The 19,144-nt window shown below is 39.7% G+C and overlaps 1 protein-coding gene and 1 non-coding gene across 4 annotated transcripts in view; both read right to left on the bottom strand.

The window, feature by feature from the left end:
* The window catches only part of IL1RAP (interleukin 1 receptor accessory protein), a 167,797-nt gene extending 151,514 nt beyond the window's left edge, over nt 1-16,283 (bottom strand). The window contains exons 1-2 of one of the 3 annotated variants that reach the window (XM_060198507.1): nt 16,126-16,283; nt 15,824-15,971 (exon numbers count right to left, since the gene is read on the bottom strand). In XM_060198507.1, coding sequence (XP_060054490.1) covers nt 15,824-15,939 — 116 coding nt within the window. In that variant the 5' untranslated portion in view covers nt 15,940-15,971; nt 16,126-16,283. The remainder of the gene's footprint in view (nt 1-15,823; nt 15,972-16,125) is intronic. The other 2 variants (XM_060198509.1, XM_016189357.2) reach the window with 2 other exon arrangements.
* Nucleotides 11,247-11,349, bottom strand: LOC132540558 (U6 spliceosomal RNA). Its single transcript, XR_009551757.1, has one exon. It is a non-coding gene; the product is annotated as a U6 spliceosomal RNA (small nuclear RNA).
* Nucleotides 16,284-19,144: the final 2,861 nt, after the last annotated feature.

The raw sequence follows: 19,144 nt of genomic DNA on the forward strand, positions 1-19,144 counted from the left end.
GTCCAGTCTTCTCATATACCATCCCCCCGTCCAATGAAGTTCTCCTATGCAAAATATACAAACTCATTCTTCACTTTGTGTTTTTCATGTGCTCTTAAACTTTGGGTATAATGCACAGCATTTAACTGTGTCACTTTAGTTAATCTGAATTTTCCCACAATCTTTTTCTCTGAACAATTCCTAATTAGAGCTTGCCGCTTGAAAATGAGAGTGAGATTTGAATGGTAGAAGCAAAATAACAGTCATAGCTTTGGCAAAGTCTAGTAGGTGAGCGAGTACCTACTGTATTTCATGTATCTAAATATCATATTGATCTGGTAGCAAATGTAAGTAGGAGCACCAGCAGTAACCACAGGGCTTCTCCATTTCTCCAAGTCAGTGGTCAGGTAGGTGTGGCCTCCATAACTCAATGTGCTGACCTTTCATACAAATCACCCACATTATCATGATAGATACAGTGAGGGACAGTGTATGGATAAACTTTATCCACCTGGGTTCCAGATGTCTTCTTCAAATTCACATCTGGATAGTCTTCTAAACTGCCTGTTTGCCACAGACAAAGGCACTCCCAGAGACTCTTTCAGAGGCTCCTTGTAAGAATCCAATTTCTGGACTCCCAGAGTCCCACTGTGAATCTTTAATATCCTGTCTGTAAACACTGGTTTAATCCCTGCCTGTGACAAAGCTCATTCTCCACAGCAGCATTCACCCATCTGATTTCTGTTTTCTTTGTTAGGTCCTAACTCATACATCACTTAATCACAGTCGCCTTCTGGTGCAACAGATGCATTCTCTTTTGAAAGGACAACAAACTGTTCTATCACATCTCTTTTACGATTTATAAAGGGACCAGGCAGTGGATACACCTGCATGAGCTCATACATTATCATGCACAAGGACACAGGTTCAAGCCCCTAGGACCCACCTTCCAGGGGTTAATTTCACTATCAGTGAAGCAGTGCTTCAGGTATCTCCCTCTCTCTCTCTTCCTCCCCCGTAATTTTCTCTTTGAATCCAAAATAAATAAATACAAAACTTAAAAAAAAGTTATGCTCTATAAATATTACACAGTTGTATTAAAAGCCTCTGTGTATTGTTTCATCTTTCATAATCATCTGTAAATTCTTTATATTTAGGAACAGTGTTTGATGGTAGTATTTTTATCTCCACATCTCACCAGTGTCTGGCTTACAGAAGGTTCTCAGAAAATACTTACAGTCCTAAACGGTAAGTGGATCATCCACAGCACTGTTTCCTTTTCTGACAGCACAGGTAACTGAAACCAGTGCTCCTGTGTAAAAGTAAAGTCTCCTCTTTATGGCAGTGATTTCTATAGCCACTGTACCTTTTCATTCCCTTCACTTAGAGAAGAGCCTCTTTAATGTCAAATCCATCACTATTTATTCTTACCATACGCACAGCTCTAGAAAAACTCATTAGCTGTTTCCCTGGTCTATAATAAAGTAGGAATAACTAATTGTATGGAAAAGGAAGAGAAAACTACCAGAGCAAAATGTGCTAAAAGCAAACAGGAATAGCAGACAGTGTGAGAGAAAAGGTACAGAAAATTTATGAAAATCGAATTACCTTTAAAAAGGATAGCAATCTGTTGCCATTTAGTCTATCAGTAAATGATCTCACCTCAATAAATTCTAAACAAATTACAGTCCTTTCCGATAAAGTGTCTTGAATCACCAAAAGTAAGTACTGTTACAAATTTTCGAGGAATCTTCCGAAATTGTTTTTTTTAAACAAGTCTTTTTCAAAAGTCACACACTGAAATTTCAACATACAAAACACAAACAAAAGCTCCATTCTCAGAAAAAAAACAAAGGGAATTATAAATCTATCATACAGTCTTGTGCAGTGGGTGCCATGTATAACTTGGGCACTGCTGGGGGGGGGTGGAGGGAAACAGAGAGGGAGAGGGAGAGAGAGAAAGTTGTGTATACCTTTCTTCAAAAGAAATCAACAAACTGGAAATGTGGGAATATGGAAGCAACCTGGAATTGTCTTTGTAGTAAACAGTCTAGAAGATTATCCATATATGAACTGTAGGACGATAAAAGAAATATCTTTTATAAATGTTTCATAGACTGGGGGAAAAAATCTCATTACAAATCAGCTCCATATCAGTTCCATCTTGGCCTCTTACTAAGAAACAAGCAAATTCTGTCAACGAAATAGAACTGTATTCATTCTAAATAGTTTCTTCCAGAGCAAAATAAACTGTCAACTAGAATGCAGCTTCTAACCTTGCCCATACAACCTTTTCCTCATTTCTCTGCCAAATATCTCTTCACTACAGAGAATGTTCCTAGGGACTATCAAGGGCCTACAACCCAGCACCACTTGCCTTGGAAGAAAAATGTGACCATACACAGGGAAGATACAGTTGACAGTATTGTCACAGTCACCCAATACAAACCTGGAGGCAACTGTGGCATTCTTCATTTTTCCCTGATTTACAACTAAAATTTGAAATTCACAGAGGATTGAAGTAAGAACTGAATTAAGCACTCAGCACAACTCCTGGCACACAAGAAGTATTGAATCAATACAAGTGATCATAATTAGCAAGAGGCACTAACCTTCCAGCAAGCTCTGCAAATTAGTTCCATTAAATGTTATCTGAGGCAAAATGAGAGCTGCTTTTTTTTTTTTAATCTTTGCCCCCAGAATATTCTGGGATTGTCACTCAGAACATAAAATAACTTCCCAGCAAACCTGACTCAGGCTAAGGAGAAGGATACACAAGTGTATCAGATGTTTGGAGAAGAGGCAAGGTAGCTAGCCACACAGCATAGTTTGCTCTCTCCCTTGCCATGTCATCCCCTAGGCCAGGTCCTTCTACCTACAAGAGCTCCTGTAAAAAAAGGCAAGATGCCATCATGAGTCCTGGAACAAAATTAACATAACTGATTACATAATTGAATCTTCAGCTTTTTTTTTTTATTTAAGAGGAAGTTTTTCACAACTGAAAAACTGCTGGAGTATGTAAGCGTTAAGTATGTTTAGGGAGGTTAGTACAGTGCAGAAAGAATAAAAACAGCTCATATGGACTGCACCCAAATTATGCTGCAGGCACTGTGTTAAATACTTTTATTTGCATACTTAAACCAAACAACACTGCTACCCTTGTGCCAACAACACAGATGAGCAAGCAGGTTTAGAGATCAATCGGTGAGCAATTTTTATCATAGCCCAGAGGTAACAAGTAGCAAACATTTCCCTGACCAATCCAAAACCCACATTTTTAACTCAAGAATATAAATATTGTCACCTTCTAAAATTTGGGGTTTTAGCATAATATACTAATGAAATGGTACAACTGAAAAGTAGGTCAGACATTCATGCACTGATTTGATGCATTTTTTTCAACTATTCCTTCATATAAAGCACTATGAAGAGAACCCCCCCCAAAAAAAAAAAGATGAATGAAACAGGCAGGTTCACATCTCACATCAAAGGGAAGAATGGTAACATGATTAAGGTTGTCTAAGTTCAAATACTGGCTCTATCACTGACTAGCTCCATGATCCTGACTCTCGGTTTTCTCTGCTGTCAAATTATGTTTCACATAATCATTCTGAGTGTTCTATAAGTCAGTATTTGTAAAGTAATTGAAAGACACCCCACACATATTAGAGAACTAATATTAGTTCATGCTATTAGGATACACAGATGACTAAAATGTGTTTTAGTTCATATTTCAGGAATCTTTGTCTCCAGAAGTGTGAGGTGCTATTTAGCCCTGACAAGAGCCAGGAAGAAGAAAATGATCTTACATAAAATTAAATTTGCTTTTCACATACTCCTCAGGATGACATTATTTCAGAAACTGGAGTTTAAAATCTTATATGGAAATAGCTCCAGGTCCAGTATTTGGGAAGAATGATTATATAAGGCTCCTATATAAGAACTGTAGTTTCCAGCTGCATTAAATTGAACAATGGTCCATATATCTCAGCCCATTACTTACTGCATTTGGAAGGAAGACTGGTATTACTGAGAAAAAGTAAAGAAATCTCGTTTCGCTAATTTCACTGTAGCTGACTTGCCTTTCTCTTCTGCTCATAAGAGACTTTATAACAAAGCAGTTTGTTTCCTCATTTTATAAATAAATTCTTTCATATTCCTTCATTCTGTTTAAGACTCCAAATGTCAAACCTACTCACCATTCTATTTCAAGACCTTTCAATGACTTCCCACTACTCTTTGTATAAAATTCCAGCTCCTTCCTAGGTCCTGTGAGTCCAGTCTGACCCAGTCTGAATTAGGCCTTACTTCTTTACTATTATTATTATTGTTATTGTTATTATTTACCAAGAGCACTGTTCAGCTCTGGCTTCTGGTGGTACAAGGGATTGAACCTGGCACCCTGGAGCCTCAGGCATGAAAATATTTTTCCATAACAATTATGCTGTCTACCCAGCCTGCTCCTACTTTTTCGGAACCATACTTCCAGCCCTTCACTTCCTGTCCTCTAGTCCTTGTCATGTCAACAATGACCTCAGACCTATTCTGACTTTTTTCGCAGGCCTTATTGTAAGTACAAATGCAACCTCCTCCTCCTCTTTCCTTGTCACTCTTTTCATTTCAGTCCCAAATATCTTGGGACTCTGAAATGAAAAATTAACAACAAAAACAAAAACTCTGAAATCATTTGTATTTTTTGTTTGTTTTTAATAAGTTGTCTATTTATTGAATAGAGACAGAGAGAATGTAAATGGAAGGGAAAAATGGAGAGTCACCTACAGCACTACTTCACTGCTTATGAAACTCTTCGCCTGAATGTGGGGATCAGAGTCTTAAACCCTAGTCTTTGTGCACTCAACTGAGTGCACCACTCCTGACTCCCATATTTTTTGTATATTTATTTATACATTTAGTCACATATTTGCTGTCTCTCCATTAAACTATCCTTACATCTAACAACACCTCTGTCTTCCAAGGCAATTTGGGGAGATAAATATAGGTGAGATGTAAATATAGAGATAATCTACTTCCAAAATATAAAACTTTACATGTACACAGATACACAATAGTAATACACACCATACACACACAAATGTACATACATATGAATTTCTAATACACAATATTCAGCATTCTAAATATGAATGCATGCACAGAGCCTATACATGTTTCACACTAACATCCATCTACATATTTATTTATTCATCACCTGTTCAAGATTACTCAGCTACTATTTATGAGGCCAAATTCTAGGCACTTAGGACATGGCATGAGCAAAACGAAGATCCTTGTCCCTGTGGGTTTTACACCATGGTGAGAGTGAACTAAAAAAAAATAAAAATAAAAAAATCAATAGACCAAATAAACTAGTTTAAAAGTATGTGGAAAGTGAAAAGGTGACAACTGCTGTGGAAAAAAAAAAAAGTAAATGAATCAGAGATGGTGTGGGGAGATGAGAAGCAGAATGAGAGACATTTTAATCTACAGCCTTTACTGAGATGGTATGGAACAAAGGCTTCAAACAGATCAAAGAGTTAATCATGTTGTTATCTGGAAGAGTGGGTAAGACAGGAAACAGTGCAAATCACAGGTGGCTTTGCAAGGTATCTTACAGGCTGGCTTATCTATTGGCTGTAATAATATGTGGCTAATGGTGTCAGTTTCTGCTGTGGGTACTTCATGTGTTAAATTATTTTGTTCTCACAGCAGCCCAATGAGTTATATACCCTGTCTCTCTCATTTCCACAGATAGGTTAAATACCATGCTCAGGATTATACAGATAGAGCCAGAATTTAAACATATGTAAAGAAAGACTCTAGACTCTTACAATAGACTCTCTGACAGAAAAATCTAATCCAGCAAATCCTCAGACTTCAGCACTGCGGCCCTGCATACCTGCTTCTATAACAAGCTTTCCAGATTCTGAAATAGATGGTTCATGCACCACAATTTATCACTGCTCTAATTCCTCCTCCACATGAAAGCTTTTCAGCTATTATAAAGTAAATATCATATTCACGCCCTATCTCTTCCCAAACTGGGAAACATTTCTGTAGTCCCTCTGAGATCGCTATTCAATGAATTTCATCAATTGGGTCAAACAGCATTGCTGAATAAAGATGAAGGAGTAGATATTTATTGAAGGTCTTTTAGGTGCCAGGTATTAAGTACAAGAGACTTAATATTTTTTTAAAAATATTTTATTTTATTTATTTATTCCCTTTTGTTCTCCTTGTTGTTTTATTGTTGTACTTATTATTGTTGTTGTCGTCGTTGTAGGACAGAGAGAAATGGAGAGAGGAGGGGAAGACAGAGAGGAGGAGAGAAAGATAGACACCTGCAGACCTGCTTCACTGCTTGCGATTCCCCTGCAGGTGGGGAGCCAGGGTTCGAACCGGGATCCTTCTGCCGGTCCTTGTGCTTTGCGCCACCTGCGCTTAACCCGCTGCGCTAAAGCCCGACTCCCCAATATATTTTATCTTATACTATTCTCTCTCTCTCCCCTATATATAGATGAAGATATATAATATGTATGTATGTAGCTAGAGATACAGATATCTATCTCTAGGAAACAAAACATCTTACCACTAGTTAACAGATTAAAAAAACTAAGTCAACACAGATTGACAATTCAAACTCAACTCTGACTCTAAAACTAGAATTTCATTACCCAGGGGCCTGGCAATAGCGCAGCAGCTTAAGTGCACAAGGCATGAAGTGCAAGGACTGGCGTAAGGATCCTGGTTTGATCCCCTGGCTCCCCCCCTGCAGGGGGTGGGTAGCTTCACAAGTGGTGAAGCAGGTCTGTGGGTGTTTATTTTTCTCTCCCCCTCTTGGTCTTTTCCTCCTCTCTCAATTTCTCTTTGTCCTATCTAACAACAAGGCGGGCAGCAACAAGGGGCAACAAAATGGGGAAAATGGCCTCCAGTAGCAGTGGGTTCATAGTGCAGGCACCCAGCCCCAGCAATAACCCTGGAGGCAAAAAAAAATCACTACCCATTTAATCCCCCAACCCGTGCAATGTTTTATTGTGTAACTGAACAACAGATATCTAATCTACCAGATAAAATACTATGTTGTGTATTTTATGTGTATTATGTATATGTAATGTATATTAGCATTTGAGTTTATCCTTTCTAAAAGTTAAGACTGATATTTATTCAATTAAGAGCCAAATTTCTTCCATGGACACTAAATGAGTTCAAAAGGAGAAATTAGGAAACAAAGTCGGAAAGCTAAAATCCAAATATTTTATTTCTTTGTAGAAAGTTATGGTGATTAATGGTGATGGACAGCCAGCTTTATATAAAAATTCTATAGGGAAGTCGGTGGTAGCGCAGCGGGTTAAAGGCTCCTGGCACAAAGCTCAAGGACAAGCGGAAGGATCCCATTGGAGGCCCCGCTCCCCACCTGCAGGGAAGTCACTTCACAGGAGGTGAAGTAGATCTGCAGGTGTCTTTGTCTTCCCCTCTCTGTCTTGCCCTCCTCTCTCTATTTCTTTCTGTCCTATCTAACAACAACAACAATAATAAATACAATAAAACAAGGGCAACAAAAGGGAAAAAATAAATAATAAAAAATAAAAATAAAAATTCTCTGCATGAATGTCCTAAACAATAAATGCCTGTATGCTAACTCAGTCCTCAAACTATTTTTCCTACCCCAAACCTGGGTCCAGGGAGGGTAAAAGAATTCACAGGTCAGAGGAATATGGCAATACCACAGGTTTAACCTCCTAGTTCGACTACCTTCTGGCTAGTCTCAGCAAATATATAGTCTCTTAGATTCAGGATATAAAGTGTTAATGGTCTCACCACAAGATTTGCCTTACCGCGGATGTGAGGGCGATCTGGCTGTGACATCTGTCACCCCATTGATCGCCAGAGTTGATTCGGCTGATCTGGCTGGCTAGGCAGGTGTCCCCTTCCTCCCTCACCACTCTATGTGCGTCCCTCCCGAAGCTGCGAGCTTGGTCGAAGAGGACCGGTCTTTGGTGGAGGGTTTATGAGTAGCTGCGCTCCCCTGCTAGAACCTCCAAAACAAGCTCTCAAGATTTGCCTTACCGCAAGGTTACTGCCAAGATAAATATAGAAACTGTGTGTATAAAACAATAATATGTTGGAAACTAAAGTTCTATGTAAACAAAAGCTACTACTGTTTAAACCTAATTAGGCTTTTATCCAATCTGTTATCAGTTTAGGCATGCAACTGAATCATTGTGATTGCTGGGGTGAGTAGAGCACATATGATACTACGGGGATCTGGGTTCAGAACTTCAGTCCCCACCTGCAGGGGGAAAGTTTCACAAGTTGTAAAACTGTGCTGCAGGTGTCTTACTCTCTCTCTCTCTCCCTTCTCAAATTCCCTCTGTCTCTATAACCATTTTAAAGCCACTGTCATTTCTGTTGTTAACCATAGTGAAGGTTAAAATCCTCATGCACATATCTTAAAGAATGTCATTGCATATAACTGACACTTAACAAAACCGAATAAACAGTATTTTATTATCACTACCTTTTAAAAAATGATGAAAACAAAGCGGGGGGGGGGGGGCAAAAGTCTTTTCAAATTTAATCACAGAGAGACCCAAATCTCTGATGTCACAGTCACACAGGCACAAGCCTAGATTCCCATAACATCTACGACTGGGTTAAAGACCTATGTTCCCTATATTTAAAAAGAAAACATTTCAGATATCAGAGTTTTCTTTTTTTAAAAAAAAATCCTCTTTTCTGTTGCCTTTAGTTCTGATTGGGAAATGAGGAAGCCAGTGCAATCATAAGGACTTATGTGTCAAACAAGAGTCTCCTGGATGTAAACATGGATGTAAACAGGACGTAAAGTCATCCTGTACCTATAGGCTATTTTATCAAATAATGGCTGGACTGATGTGAATTCTTCAGTACTTTTTAGAAGTCTTAAGATCAGATAATAACCCATTAGAGCTACATACCTACTGCCCTGGAAACTTCCGATTTATTTTTTCCAGGTAATTTATTAAGACACTTGACAATGGCCTTGCTATCAATATTTGGAAGCATGCACTTCAGTGTTATTCTCCACTGTGTCTGCAAAAAAAAAAAAAAAAAGAAAGGAAATATCTATCCTTGGGTAAAAAAATTTTCTTTAATCATTGACCCAGGTTGTCCAACATTCTAATTACAGAATGTTAGTCTGTGACTCCTTATCATTTGTTTCATGTGACCACAAAATTAAAAGAAATTAAAGTTGCATTATTAAGCTACAGAGACAGCCTCTAAGATAATTAACGCCATGACAATGTGTGAGAGAACTGGAAAGTCAATGGTGGAACTAATCGAGAGATAATATGAATCAATCATTTACTGAACTCTGTATCTTTTATGTACATGGCTCTATGCTGGGCACAGAGGAAGGTAAACTATGCTATTAGCTGCTTAAGAATTAATCAGGATTCTGAACAAGAATACAGAAGGATATATTACTGACCCAGATTTGTTTGTTTGTTTATTCTTAATCACAGCAGAGTTAGAAGAAGTTACAAGTATATAGAGCAGTCTAAAGGACTGGGAAGAACAAAAAAGAATTTGAGCAACATATTTGGGAAGGCGATTTCCTCTTAAAGGAAAGGAGACAGTCAGCCAGATACTAGGTATTGGTATCTATTTTCACTTCCTTAAATTGTGTGTTGTAGTGTCTAATTATATGGTATAGTAAACCAAAAATTTTGCACTCAGCCACACAGTTGGTGTATTAATTGGACCTTAGAGAAGTCTCTAAGTGCCATTGAAGCTCAGTTATATCCTCTGTAAAAGGCAGACAAGAATATATATGAGAGTTCCTTTTTATGCTTAAGTGACATGACAGAAGTACATGTATCAATGAATGCTGATTTCTTTTGCCCTCCTCTGTTTGACCAGAAAATAGATGTCCTGGCATAAAACAATAAGAACATTTTCACTTTGTTCCTCCCTTCCCCCTTTAGCTCTGACTTTTGCAAAGAAATACAATAGTAGAATTTCAGAATAGAGAGGAATTCTAAAAAAAAAACAAAATGTATCATTACAGGAGAAACTTTCAGATTATCCAGTCTTGTTCCCTATACTTTACTTTCAAAGACAGAGACTTCTCAGTCCTAGGTAAAGTGATGACCAGAAAGGCAGAATGAGTATGGGTAGGTCATCCATCCTTATCCAGGTCCTCCTTCCTAGCCCAGAGAACTACACAATTTAAAGTCTTTCTGCAGTCAGGAGATTGCTCATTTAACAAAACAGGTATGTCATCATGTTATCATATCAATTTGATCACCAAGTGCCCCAAAAGTGCCACTGCAGTTTGCAAAACTCCATGGACTGTAGATGACATTGTGATGACTTCTTAATCTCTCTATCCAAGACTTATTTATTTTTTTAATCCAGAGCTTCGTGCATGAGTTATTTCACTATGTGAGGCTGCTTTTCAGTGAAACATAATGAAGAAGCAAATGGAAGAGACAGTACAGCACGAGAGATGCCCCTGTGTTATGGCACTGCCATGGGGTGCTAGAACTTAAACCTGGGTCATCTTCATGTCAAGCCAGTACCGTACCCAGTGATATATTCCTCCAGCACCTCTATCTGATTTTCAATTTTTTATTATTGGTTCATTCATTTGTTATTTACTTATTGAGTTTACCAGAGCACTGTTCACCTCTAACTTGTGGTGGTACTGGGAATTAACCAACAACTTTTGGTGCTGTGGGCGTAAAAATCCTTTCATATAACCATTATTCTGTCATCCAGTTCTATTTGAATTTTTTTTTAAATATTTATTTTCCCTTTTGTTGCCCTTGTTGTTTTTCATTGTTGTTGTAGTTATTGTTGTTGTAACTGATGCCATAGTTGTTAGATAGGACAGAGAGAAATGGATAGAGGAGGGGAAGACAGAGAGGGGGAAAAAAGATAGACACCTACAGACCTGCTTCACTGCCTGTGAAGAGACTCCCCTGCCATTTGGGGAACTGGGGGCTCGAACCGGGATCCTTCGGCCCATCCTTGAGCTTTGTGCCATGTGCGCTTAAACTGCTGCACTACTGCCCAACTCCCTTGAAAATTTTTTAAAGAATGAAAAATTCAATGAGCGTAAGCAGAATACACACAGGTGCAGTACAATGGAATCACAAAAAAACAGTTAATTGAAAATAAAACCATTAATAAATTATTTTTTATTCATAGGGTTATTGCTTTGCAGTTCAGGCACTGACATATTACTATGATTTCATTATGCACCAGGACCCAAGTTTGTTTGTTTTAATATGGAGTGCCTCTCAAATATGCATGCCATCCTTGTGTAGGGGCCATGCAATACTTCTCTGTGTCATTCCAATTTTATTATATATGCTGCTGAAGCAAACACAGAACCCTAAAATGTAAAGACAGCAAGAGAAACTACTTTACACCTGTGAGACTGTCATACATTAGAAAGGACAGTATCAACAAACGCTGGAGAAGATGTGGGGAAAAGGAGACACTTCTGTACTGCTTATGGGAGAGTGCATTGGTCCATTTTCTGTGGAAAATAGTCCAGAGACTAATTAATTAAGATCTTTCCTATCTCTAGAATAAATTCAAGCATTGTTTCTTGCTTATACTAAGTGATAAAGGGTATGCTTTAACTCTATTTAATTTCTCTTGCCTTGGAAGTAAAAAAAAAGTACACAAAATTATTACACAAATTGAATGAAATACATATGTAAAACAGTATAAATCCTGATAGGCCTCAAGAAAGAATAAGTACTATATGTTTATTTTCATAACTTAGACAAAATGGAATTGAAATCAGAAGAATGTGCAAAAAAAAATGTGCCCTACTTCTGAAATGCCTCCTTGAACAAGGTACTATCATAGTTCACACACTACTAAATGAATCAATTCCTGTTTTCTAGCTAAAAAAAAAAAAAAGAACTGATATTCATCTCTGTACAACAACTTGCCTCAGGTACCTTCACTGTCAGACTCTCCAATCCCGGAGCAGCTAGTGTTTCTAATAATAAATTCAGACTATAAGGTGGTCCCCTAATAACAGTCAGTATAAGCTTTGTAGCCTTGCTTTCAACAAAGGATGAAAAAAAAAAAAACTGAGCCAATGAGAAGTTAACCTGAATGAATCCCAAAAAAAATATCAGGTCCCAAGTGTTCTATAACCTTCCTTTCTATTCCTTGGAGTTTTTACTTATCCACACAGAACAATTTCCACACTGTGCATAGATCACAGAAGGTGGCTTCTTTAATGTTTCTGGCACAAGGAAACAGTGACTCACCAGATCCTACATCTGTGTCACCAGAGCAAAAGCCTGGCAAGTTGATCAACAGATGAAACTGCATGCACAGTCAAGATAACCTTTTTTTTTTTCCTTCTTTCCTCTCTGCTTCCTCTGATTTCTTCCAGCCACATTCTGCTTTTCTAACTGTGCCAGGTAAAATGACACTAATTCCCTACCTTTTGGCAAAAAGCAAACATATGTTCCCAAATGTCAAAAGCAAGAGAGTAAAACCTTTCTCCCAGAACCGCATTTGCAAGCCTGTCTGCTAGCTGCAAAGCAGAGAAAGCTGATGGTCTGTGAGGAGTCTTAACTGATAAATGGCTCCACTCCCTGGGCTGGAAACAGAATTGTTCTTTTTTTCTACATAAGCCTGCAGTCATAAGTGTCCAGGCCAGCACTGAGCACTACCAACGAGCAATAGTCTTTTCTAGTAATGCAGCCTCTCCCTGCAACTCTTAATATTCCCTTACCCACAGAATCAATGCATCCTTTACACTTGAAATTGGCAGAGGTGAAAAAAGTTACACTCATGCTATTCATGCTTCAATCTTCTAACCACCCTGTGAATTAGTACCAAGATGCGAGAGGGAAGAAACCACTCAGAACAGGAAGGAAAAGGCGACATAAGTGAACTTTGTATCTTCATAGTACCCATCCTCCTAGGAATGAACATGCTTACAGCAAACACAGGCTGGTAGGAAAGCTACCTTAGCAATCATTGTTTTGCAACTTCCTCTCCTGAGGCCAGGTTCTGCTTACTCCACAGGGCAAGATTAAGAATTATTCCCTTGCAAGAAACTGTCTTCTTTTTTGTTTTGTTTAATTATCTTTATTTATTGGATAGAGACTGCCAGAAATGGAGAGGAAATTGAGATGGCAGAGAGGGATAGAAAGAAATAGACGTCTGCAACAGTACTTCACCATTAGCAAAGTTTTCCCTCTGCATGGAGGCTAAACCTGGGTCTTTGCACAATGTAATGGGTGCTCAATCAAGTGTGCCACCACCAAGCCCTCAAAAATATCCTCTTTTGAACAGAAAGGATACCCTGCTATCGCCAGCCAAGTAAGATCAACCTAACAATTGAAGTGTGTGTGTGTGTGTGTGTGTGTGTGTGTGTGTGTGTGTGTGTGTGTGTGTGTGTGTGTGGTGAAGGGGAAGTATGGTGGTAGATGGTAAAGGTCCTTGAGTGAAACATAAAACGTGTTTTCCCAGGATTGAAACTTACTAACCACATGATTCTTGCAATCTCTCATTTTTCTGAGTCTTACTCAGAGAATAAGACTGCCCCCTCAACATAGACTCCAACAAGTAAGAAATATTATTGGAACCTACATTATATTCTCAACTGAATTTGATCCTTACAAGAATCCTTGGGGAGAACTTTTTTTTTCTCCATTTTAGAACTGGATGAAGAAAGAAATTCTAAATGGTGAAATAAATCACTCAGGATTATCCAGTTACATAGGAATTAAGGCTGGAATTTGAATTTGACCATAAAACCTCATTCTTTTTCACTATTAATATTCCTGCCATGTCCTTCTTCCCTCAGGACTACTGCAAGGAACAAGGAATATTATAATATATAAGGAGCACACTTCAGAAAATTTATCTTTTTGTTTGATCACGCAGATGGAATATAAATTTAAATTGAGGTTCTACTGGTTCTACACTATAGATGTCTTAGGGGTACTTTGGAAATTTAAAAATTTGATAGATAAGGAAGAAAGATATAACTGGGCATCCTTTCTCAAAATAAAAAATCAGAATCAAAAGGGATTAGCTTGCAGACTCCTTTCTGTCCCCTTGTTGTGACCTTATTTTGAACATTTTTCTTTTTTCCACAAGTCCCCAGCCTCTCAGGCATGCGTTCAGATGTATCCTGGCCAGCTCATCACAATGCATGCACACGGAACAAGCTGAAGGAAGCAAGTGAGCCCATCCTCTGCAAATGCTCCATGCAGGAGAGGGCTGTGGGGACCCCACCAAGCTACGTTCTTCCATCAAGATGCATCACACTCCTTCGCATGTGGTCATCAGTACTGCACACAAATGCAATGGACTGTGAAGGAGGCAGTCTACTATACATGCTGGATGCTCATTCAGGGACTTACAGCATTGCCAGAAGATAATAGTAAATAAATCATTGTATGAAGTCCAATCAGAAAAAAAGAAAGAAAATGTTAGGAGCTGGTGAGGGGGAAGATTATTTAATTTTAAAATACCCCAACTGCACAGAAAGATCACTATGGACATGTATGAATGTGTATGTTTAAATAAGGAAAGTTTGTCTACATGTAGCAGCATCACAACATAACCCATAAAAATAGAATGTTGTTGTTCTACACTAGATGGAAAATAGAAAGTTGATCTTGTGACCAAAGATAAAGGAAAAAAAGGCTGAAAAACAGTCTGCAATATATCAATATACATGGAACTTACAACTTCTTTACTTGCCTTCCTACTTCTAAGTAAATTCAGCACTTTATTTTTTTTTTTTGGTCACAGACCTAAAGTCTGGCCTAAAAATGACTGGGGAATTTACACAACTGAGAACCATTAATATTATACGAGTCAAGCATCCATAATCAAAGTCACATATAGATATCATTTTTTTAAAAAACTATAATAGAGTAATTAAAACTGCAGAGAAAATATTTCCAGATTTTTAAAAAGGCACTCTAAGTAAGGTAATAGTTTTTTTTTTTTTCAGGTTTGATGATCTGCTAGTTGAACTATTTCCTCAGTCGAAATAATCTTTTGTGAAAACCCGCTCCCTCCAAGCTTTATAAAAAAACAATACTGTAATAGTTGCTATCAATTTCAACCTGACTAGGAGCTATGTCAAGCACTCTGTGCTTTGAATTAGTCCATTTCTTATTCCAACTAGCTAAAGGCTCCTTGTAATTATAATATCCATGCTGAGATTGGGGAGTGGGGAATGAATATCAGGAAAACTAAGATAACTGGCCCAAATTCAAGGAGCTAACATGTCAGAACTGGAGACAAACGCAGGTAAATCCTCCTTCTCAGCCTGCAACTAGTCCAGGGATCTGGAGGGATCAGTAGAGCAAAGACGGTTTGAGAGGCGGCCCGGGGGTGGGTGGTGGGAGGGGTGGCGGGAAGGCAGCCTGGGGAATGTTTCTTAAAGGAAACGCAGAAGTTTGCTTTTAGGTCTATGCACTATCTTGCTTCCTCGTTCTTTCCCAGTCTTAAAAGCAAACGGGGGTTCTGACCCTATGAAGTCAATTATTCCTAAATGAGGGCCATCATCTACCCCTCACTAAACTCCTCTTCCTCCCTCCCTGGCTGGAGAGGGAACTGTGAGTACTATACCAGGTCACCAGGCTTTGCTCACCTCTCCACCCACTCCACCTAGAATCAGACACACTCCCTTGTCCAAGACATAGGCTTTGAGAAAGCAGGTCGGGGGGGGGGGGGGTTGGGTGGGTGGGTATAGAGAGAATCTGCAAGCAGCCTCTAACCAGGCTGTCACAGTTGCAGGCTGGGAGCAACGCGACAAGAAGTGGGCTTGCAGGCGCACGCTGCCCTCTCCTACCCTCACCGCTTGCAGCAATGCTCCGGGGTAACCAAGGCGAGGGAATGCCCGCGTAGATCCCTTAAAGGACTGGGAGCAAGAAGCAGCACCAGGCAGTCTTCCCACAAACACAAGGCGATCATGCGGCTCCGGGATGGGCGTCTGGGTTCGAGACCTGGCCATGATTAATAACTGTCTGTGTGATTGAATGCAGACACTGCCTCGCTTTCTACCTCAGTTTTGCCCTTCTGGGCCATCCCAGGATTGAACTCCATACTCTGTACGGGACCTGCTATTCCCCCAAGTCCAAAGGCCAGCGTGAGACTCACCTTCCTAGGGGAGCAGAGCAGACTCAACGACCGAGGCGAGGACCAGGGACAAGGGTCGCCCAGCACGAGCTGTCAGGCCCTAGCACGAGCGGCTGGGAGCCCGGATCCCTCCAGCCTTCCCCCTATGAGCTTCTTACTTTCAGCCGCCGCACTTTCTTTTTCCCCCTGTAGGGCTCCTCCCCCGGCGAGGCGCGATTGGCCGCCGCGATGTGTGGGCTCCGCCCGCCGCCGGGGTTCGCCAGCCAAGAGTTCTCCAGGCTTCCCGGAGTCGGGGGCGCGGGGGCGGCACCGAGCGCGCAGCCCCACCCGGCGGCGGCGAGTTACGCGGAGACAGAGGCTGGCCTGGAGGCGGCCGCCGGGCTGCTCTGGATCCCTTCGGTGCTCTGCCACCACCTGGGCAGACTAGAGCGTGCAAGCAAAGGGTAGCGGCAGTCCTGAGGCTTGGCATGATACCAAAAGCCATGTCCCCTGCTATACATATAGATGATACTGGCTTCTCAGTCTAGATCGATGGCACCCTCCCGGCTCCGTGTATTTAGCAATCATACTTGCAGGTGAGTGAGTCAGGTTGAACTACAAGGTTTATGCCTCCAGCTTCTCTCCTTACCATGTGTCAAGCACAGAGAGAGACTTAAATTCGTGGTCCAAAGCTATAGCTCCCAGATGAGGTAGAGCTGGAGAATCCTAAGAACCAGTGGTCCTGACAGTCAGGCAACATCTTTTTTTTTTTTTCCACTGGTGAATGTTCGGTGCTTGACACAGTTTCTGGCACTAAGTAGGTACATGAATACTGAATAATAGACGCTGAAATTGTTAAAGGAGGAAATGATCTCAAAATAACCACTTCCCTTTCGTTAATTCCCATTGCCCTGGGTTTCAGTAAGAACCCCCCCCCAAGTGTCCTCTCACACTCCAGAGGGTAGTTTATATAATTACCTTGAGAAGTTTTGTAATTTCTTATCCATAAATTGACTTAATATCTCTCATTAAATCAAATGTTTTTGTTCAATACTCTTCTGGTCATCCCTTTTGATAGTCCATCATCATTTGTCCCCATTTCGAAAACTCCTTAACAAAGACAATCTACCAGGCTGACTTATCTCTTTACACATTCATTGCTCACTGTCACCTCCTTGACTTCTCTCCTGCTCTCAGTCACCTAATTATAGTTTATTAGTTATTATTAGTTTATTTGAGATATTGAGATACAAAGAAAGCAAGTTAAGAAACAGAAGAATAAAATATATATGAAGGAAGAAATGTCCTTCCTGTGCTGGTAGATGCTAATCTCTACTACACATATTAGCTAAAGATTATAGCAATGCAAATCCCACAGTTTCTGACCTCAGAGAGCTAACTTTCCCCATAGTAAAATAACAATGGAAATGAAACTGTAGAAAATACCCATGCCATTTCAATTAATCATGAAAATTAACGCCAAGAAATCATTATTCCCACGGATATCTGGCACACATGTGCTCACAACATGGTTATAAAACAAAATAGGAAATAATCCAAAAGAATTTTAAAATTACCTACCACAAGCTAAAAGGATAATTTAATGATAGAGCACTAGATTCACATGTATAAGGTCCCACATTCTATCCACGTCTCTACATAAGTTAGAGTAGAAGTGGTGCTTTTCTTTTTTTTTTTTTATTTATTTATTATTATTATTTTTTCCTCCAGGGTTATTGCTGGGCTCGGTGCCTGCACTATGAATCCACCGCTCCTGGAGGCCATTCCCCCCCCCCCTTTTTGTTGCCCTAGTTGTTGCAGCCTCGTTGCGGTTATTATTGCCATTGTTGACGTTGCTTTGTTGTTGGATAGGACAGAGAGAAATGGAGAGAGGAGGGGAAGACAGAGAGAGAGGGGAGAGAAAGATAGACACCTGCAGACCTGCTTCACCGCCCGTGAAGCGACTCCCCTGCAGGTGGGGAGCCGGGGGCTCGAACCGAGATCCTTACGCCGGTCCCTGCGCTTTGCGCCAAGTGCGCTTAACCCACTGCGCCACCGCCCGACTCCCAGAAGTGGTGCTTTTCTATCTATCTGCCTATCCATCCATCCCACCATCTATCCATCTCTCTTTTTCTCTTGCACATCGTCATGGGAGTTTCATTGCTCCTGGTCAATTTTTTCTGATTGAAAAAAACAGAGACAGCGATGGAAAGACACCACAGCACATAAGCTTTCTCCAGTATAGTAGTGGTTGGCAAGGAACCTGAGGTGCATTCAATACGAAGCAGGTATAATATCTAAGTGAATGATCTTATTGCCCACCTCACCCCCTCAACAAATATTACAGTATTACCTACCAGTACAAAAATTAAAGTTTTTCTTCAATGTATTGTTCACTCATGAAGTATATTCAAGATATAACTTGACAAAGTGCATTTTTCAAGCACTTAATATAAAATATGTTTACAATGTAACAAGCACTTTGCATATATTAGCTCATTTGGTTCTTATGACAACCTATAAGATACTGTTACTATCTCAAATTTATGGAGGAGGTATAAAGATATCTTAATATAATTTGTATATTATTACTTACAGTCAGTCTTAGACATAGTTGATCAATTTCTCTTTTAAACTCCTTCTTTTTTGTGATCAGGGAAGTGAATCAGTAGAATGTGTTAGCCTGTGACCCTACATTGTATCTCCTAATACCACATATGCCACATATAGGACAGCTTTCTCATAAAATAAATAACTAAATCTGTAATAAGTAAATGAAATAAGATTTTTAAAAAGTAAGCAGCATCTCTTATATTATTTAGTCTCCACCAATTTCATTTGCTGTTCTTTTCCAGATTCTTTAGTTGAATCTTCTACTCCTTCATAATCACCGAAAATGAGCATGCCACAGAGTTCTTGTTATCTTTACATCCCCTTTCTATGGTATCTCATGTAAATATAAATATCTCAAGCATCTACTACTTGCAAGGTTAAATGCACAGTGCGTACTCCTAACTCTGCTATCCCTATTGTTACCTTCACAGACATATCTTCTGAGATG

This window comes from Erinaceus europaeus, chromosome 9, assembly GCF_950295315.1.
Source record: "Erinaceus europaeus chromosome 9, mEriEur2.1, whole genome shotgun sequence".
Lineage (NCBI taxonomy): Eukaryota > Metazoa > Chordata > Mammalia > Eulipotyphla > Erinaceidae > Erinaceus > Erinaceus europaeus.